The 5,785-nt window shown below is 34.6% G+C and overlaps 1 protein-coding gene across 1 annotated transcript in view; it reads left to right on the top strand.

Annotated features, from left to right (window-relative positions):
• Positions 1 to 503, top strand: part of nmt1a (N-myristoyltransferase 1a) — a 6,241-nt gene extending 5,738 nt beyond the window's left edge. Inside the window, exon 7 of the mRNA XM_016527691.1 lies at positions 329 to 503. Within this exon, the coding sequence (XP_016383177.1) occupies positions 329 to 503 (175 nt within the window). The remainder of the gene's footprint in view (positions 1 to 328) is intronic.
• The last annotated feature ends 5,282 nt before the right edge of the window (positions 504 to 5,785 follow it).

Here is a 5,785-nt window from a genome sequence, read left to right as displayed (position 1 = left end):
ATAACTTCCAATACATCGGGGGGGGGGATAGGTCTTTGTACGGCTAAACTAAATTATTTAATAATTATAAAAAAATATATATATTTTGATTATTCTATATAACTGACCATTTTAAAGAAAGACTCTTAAAAGATTGTAACCAATCAGAGACATGTTTGTGCATAAATGTAATGGTGAATATGAGGCATTTAAATTATTCTTATGTCATTTACTAAATTAGTCAATGACTAAATCTAGGCACATTTTTCTCACATTGTGCAGACTGAGAGTACTTATGTTGAGCACTCAGTTCCCTTGTTGACCCATATCTGCTCTTCAATCCTCCCAGAGAGAAGATGATGGTGGAGATTAACTTCCTGTGTGTGCATAAGAAACTTCGCTCGAAACGAGTGGCTCCGGTACTCATCAGGGAGATCACGAGACGGGTCAACCTGGAGGGCATCTTTCAGGCTGTGTACACCGCAGGTGTGGTGCTACCCAAACCAGTGGGCACCTGCAGGTAAGACACACATCTGCCCTCTTTTAATATGTACAGGTGCCTCTGTGTAGAGTGAAAGGTAGCATTAGATGGGCTATTGGGTGGCAGATGTTGCTAAGCCTCAAACTCCTCCCTCTGACACAAAATGACCTTCCTCCAGGGGGTGCATTGGTGCTTAAAGATGCCTTATTATGCCACATACAAATCTCATATTGTTTTTTTTTTTCTTGTCACTGGAGAGGTTTGGCCACACTGTAAAAAAAAAAATGTAAAATTTACAGTAAAAAAAACCTGGCACCTGTGGTTGCCACAATTTTACCGTAAAAAATAGAAACATTTTTGGTTTTATGATTTAATTTAAATTTACATTTAAAAACCGTATTTCATTAACTGATGTAATATTAATATACCAATTCATTTTAGATTTTAGTAAATTTGAAGTGAAATAATCCTTTTATTCAGCAAGGATGTTTTAAATAGATTTAAACGTGACAGTAAAGACATTTATGATGTTACAAAAGATTTCTATTTCAAATAAATGCTGTTCTTTTGAACTTTGTTTATTGATTATTTCTGACGGATCATGCGACACTAGAGTAATGGCTGCTGAAAATTCAGCTGCACCATCAGGAATAAATTGAAAATATATTCAGATAGAAAACAGTTATTTTATTAAATATTAATAATATTTCACAATATTGCTATTTTAACTGTGTTTTTGATCAAATAAATATAGTCTTGGTGAGCATAAGACTTCTTTCAAAAGCATAAAAAAATTGTACCAACCCCAAACTTTTGAAAGGAAGCATATATGCTGAATTTCCCATAACAATTACAATAAAATGTTAGTGTTTTATTTTGTAATAACTAATGACTCTTATTAATGCAGTCTGATGTGTCGTGAAGTAACAATTGCCACATGACTCTGCTGTTTGTGTGCTACTGTTACCTTAATATAGGGCTAAATAATACAGAGTTGAGTGTTAGACATAACAAAATGTTATGCCTAACATTGTTTTTAACTTTACCAATGGACTTCCTGCTTCAGGAAGGAGAATTCACCGCCCATTTTTAAGTTTCAACTTTGACCTTTTGGACCTGCACTACTTATTTCTCTCTCTCTCTCTCTTTCTTTTTCCCTCTCTTCTTATTCTCTCTCTGCGCATGGACCTAAAGCCATTGTAATTACCATCATCAGAGATGAGGAACCTTAATCTGTTATGATTGTTAACAACAGTGCGCGCACACCCACAAAAAATCATAGGTAACACCAGACAAGCTCATGATGAACCCTGATGCATAAGTGTTGCGTTATTCGCATCGGTAGATTCAACTAATTCAGTATAACATGATTTTACTCTCCCTATCCAATGGGAGGTGCTTTTTGCAAAATTGATGAAAATGTTTATTTCTTCAGTGTTTTAGAAAAGACCAGACAACAATCAAAGACACATGAAAATTCCTAGAGAAAAAAAAAAACTGCTAATGAGATAATAAAAATCCCAAGTGGACATGACAAGGGCTGCTGTCAATGGTTTTCCTGTGGTCATTCTCTTCTTCGAACATCTTAAACTGTTGCCATGGAAACAATGTCTCTACTTTCTTTTGACAAACTTTGACCAACTGATGGGTGTGGTACCTGGCGAAAGAGATGTTTTTGTCCTGGTTTTGCTTTGCCATTGCTTTTAATCTGTCCTCTAATCAGTTTATTGCTTATTTGTGTCTTAACTGCCTGTGATCCCCTTTAACTGTATTGCAAACAGAGAGCACTATGCTTTCCATAAACAAGGAACAAGAGAAATACCCTATAAGATCTACAAGTTGACAGTTGTTGGAACTACAATGTACACCTGGCAGATTAGGGAGGGGGATCATCATAAATTAGCAATAATGTTGGAAACTGTTTTGATTGGGGTGGGTTGGGGAGCTGAAACACAGAGTTAAGAATGAAATGTGTTTTGTGTTGTGGATGATAGATTTTGCCTACTCATAAAGTTTTACAGCTCTATAAGGATTGGAGAATATCCTGATTGTATTGTATCTCTTATTTATCAAGGGACAGCATCTGTCCAACAAATGGAAGAGGATTTACATACCAAATCGGTACAGTTTTATGAGGAACTGGCAGTATCTATTTAAAGTTGTGGTTTTCTTGAAAGCAGTATGGGTAATTTGAGGAAACGGGTTGTGGAAAATACAATGGAAGCAACTGAAAACGGGTCTTTAGGTTTTTACAATGGAGTGAAAGATGATAAAAAAAAAAGTATACTTGAATGCACTAAAAAAAATACTTAGTCAACGTTTTTTAATTTTTTTTTTTTTTTTGGTGCTAAATAAAAAGTAGCAGCTGCTGTGAACGGTTGGGTTTTGGCTTGTCATTTTGTCTGACATTTTCACATGTGGTTGATCATGACAAATTCAAACTTGTTTCTATAATGCTGCTATTTCCTCTACACGTGCTGTTAGTTCTTGGTGTAGGAAATTTTAAGTTTAGCCACCACCAAGATTAGTCAAACCTCAATGAGGTTAACAACATGCTTTGCTCTGTTAATCCCCACGACTACAGCAATCAGCAATGAAACATGCAATATTACAGTTTTGTATAGTAGATGTGTTAATTATAGACCCTAGAATCAGACTGCCTGGTTTATTTCAAATTCTGCAACACACTTCAGTTCAAAAATTTGGAGTGTGTACTTTGTTTTAAAAGTTTCTTTGAGGCTGTGTAATGTATTCCTGTGATGCAAAGCTGTATTTTCAGCATCATTACTTTAGTCTTTAATGTCACACGATCCTTCAGAAATTATTCTAATATGCAGATTTGCTGCTCAAGAAGCATTTCTTACTATCAATGTTGAACACAGTTATACTGCTTAAAAATGTTGTGGAAACCATGATATTTATTTTGTTTCTTTGATGAATAGAAAGCTCAAAAGAACAGCATTTATTTGAAATGGAAATCTCTTGGAACATTATAAATGTATCATTTACTGCCACGCTACTAAACATGCTTTATGATGTGCAAATATGTTACAAGGACATGCATTTACTATTACTTTTGGATTCTTTTAAATGTGCTTATTAACTGCATGTGAATGGTAAATGTCTTTTTGACTGTGTCACTGCTCAGTTCTGCAGGTGAAGCTCGTGTATGTGACTGTTGAATGAAGGGGTTTTCAGACCCGGAGCAGGAAATGGTGATACTTAGCGGGTTCTCAGCTGAATTGACAGATTTAGACAAGAAATTAGATGCACATATATGTTTATAGATGATATTAAAATATATATTTTTTAAAGACATTAACATCTAACCACTGACAAAATCTGTGAATAGTCCCACTGTCATCTGCTCACTGGTTTCTAACAGGACGTGATACATGTTAACAGTGTGTTTGACAGTGCAGCATCTGAAATCAAAGCACTTCTACACCTGCCATCTTTGCTTTAATTCCTCAGTTCTGTCTGACGATCATGGCCAAACACAAGATGACTGAACATATTTACGGTAATACTGCACCACTTTCCAAAGAGAGGCTGGAGGCTACATATGAATGTAAGTGATTTTTCATTTGTTCTTATCTAAGTGGCTGAAATTTAAATCCGTTTCATTTGGTGTATAATCCAGTATGTCAGATTATGATGCACTTATTCCTCTGTACAGTTTTGTTCAGGATATTGTTATTTTTAGGCTTCTGTCATCTTATATTTTAAAGGAAAAAATTCAACCAAAAATGTAATTTGCTGAGAATTTACCCTCAGGCTATCCAAGAAGCAGATGAGTTTGTTTCTTCATTGGAACAGATTTAAAGAAATTTAGCCTTACATTATTAGCTCATCAATAGGTCCTCTGCATTGAATTAGCAAATTCATCTGAAGCAGAGGTTTTATCATGCCAAAATGAAAATTATATTTCCTTCCTGAATGCTTATGCATTGTGCTGATTTGTGTTCCACATGTCTCTTTGTCCATGTTTAATGTGTATTTTGTAGGTAACAGATCCAGCAGCAGGAGGAGGAAGAGTGATGTTATCAGTGTCCAGGTTCTTCTTTCTGTTCTCTTTTTTCTGTCACTGCTGGTTAATGGTGTCTTGTTATACCTGTGTGAGTATAGTCAAGTTACATATACACAAACACACATGGCGTGGTACAGTCTTAGTTTTACACTATGCATTATTTTCATAGTATTACTGATTTGACAGATTATAGCAATGGCACGAATCATTTGATGGAATGTGGGCCATAAAAAAACGACTAAAATCCTGGCAGATAAAATCCATATTTTCTTCTAGCCTACATGGTAATGCACTCACAATATTCTGTATTCAATTAATGATTGAGGTATGATTGATCATATGTGTCCTCATATGTGATGATCATAACTGTCATCATATGACAGTTAAAAAAAAACAGGCCATTTACATCTGCTATTAGCAATTGTCTAAGGTGATCCAAACATATTACATTTATTAATATACAGTGGTGTGAAAAAGTGTTGGCCCCCTTCCTGATTTCTTATTTTTTTGCACGTTTGTCACACTTTAATGTTTCAGATCATCAAACAAATTGGATTTTGTTTTCCCTTAATAATAAAAACCTTAATTTAAAAACTGCATGTTGTGTTTACTTGTGTAATCGTTGACCAATATTTAAATTTATTTGATGATCTGAAACATTAAAGTGTGACAAGCATGCAAAAAAATAAGAAACCAGGAAGGGGGCCAACACTTTTTCACACCACTGTATATATATTTTGTTCCAGCTTCCCCCTGAGAATCACTGGAGTGAAGACTTCACATTAGTCTTAATAGTGATTAAACACTGATGAATGATATGAATGATATATAAGACAACAATGTCTTCTGATTCTATGCATCTCATTTCAGTCGACTAGAATTCATTTTTGTTACATCTAAATGTGTTAATTGTTTTTTGGTTGCACTTGGTTTTACAATATGTTCACTTACAGTGTACTTACCCTAGAAAGTAGGGTTCTCCAATTGATCGGCAACCAATTGCTATTGGCCGATAATCGTTTGATCGGCTGTCTCTACACTGTAAAAAAATGATAGTGATTTTAACAGTAAAAGACTGTAAAAATGCTACAGTAAAAACCTGTTAATTGTTTAACAATAAGTTTCCTTACTGTATACGGTGAATATAGGCTAATTACATTTAATGTCATTTACAGTAAAAAATAATGTTAACATTTTTTGGAAGTGAAAAATAAAAAGTCATTGTATAATATACAGTGAAAACCCGTAAACTGACACTCCCAGATTTCCTGCATGACACTTCATATTTGATGTTT

Source organism: Sinocyclocheilus rhinocerous, unplaced genomic scaffold (genome assembly GCF_001515625.1).
Source record: "Sinocyclocheilus rhinocerous isolate Xijiao unplaced genomic scaffold, SAMN03320098_v1.1 scaffold273, whole genome shotgun sequence".
In the NCBI taxonomy this organism is placed as follows: Eukaryota; Metazoa; Chordata; class Actinopteri; order Cypriniformes; family Cyprinidae; genus Sinocyclocheilus; species Sinocyclocheilus rhinocerous.
The sequence above is the reverse complement of the archived record's forward strand: the minus strand, read 5'-3'. Positions and strand labels throughout refer to the sequence as shown.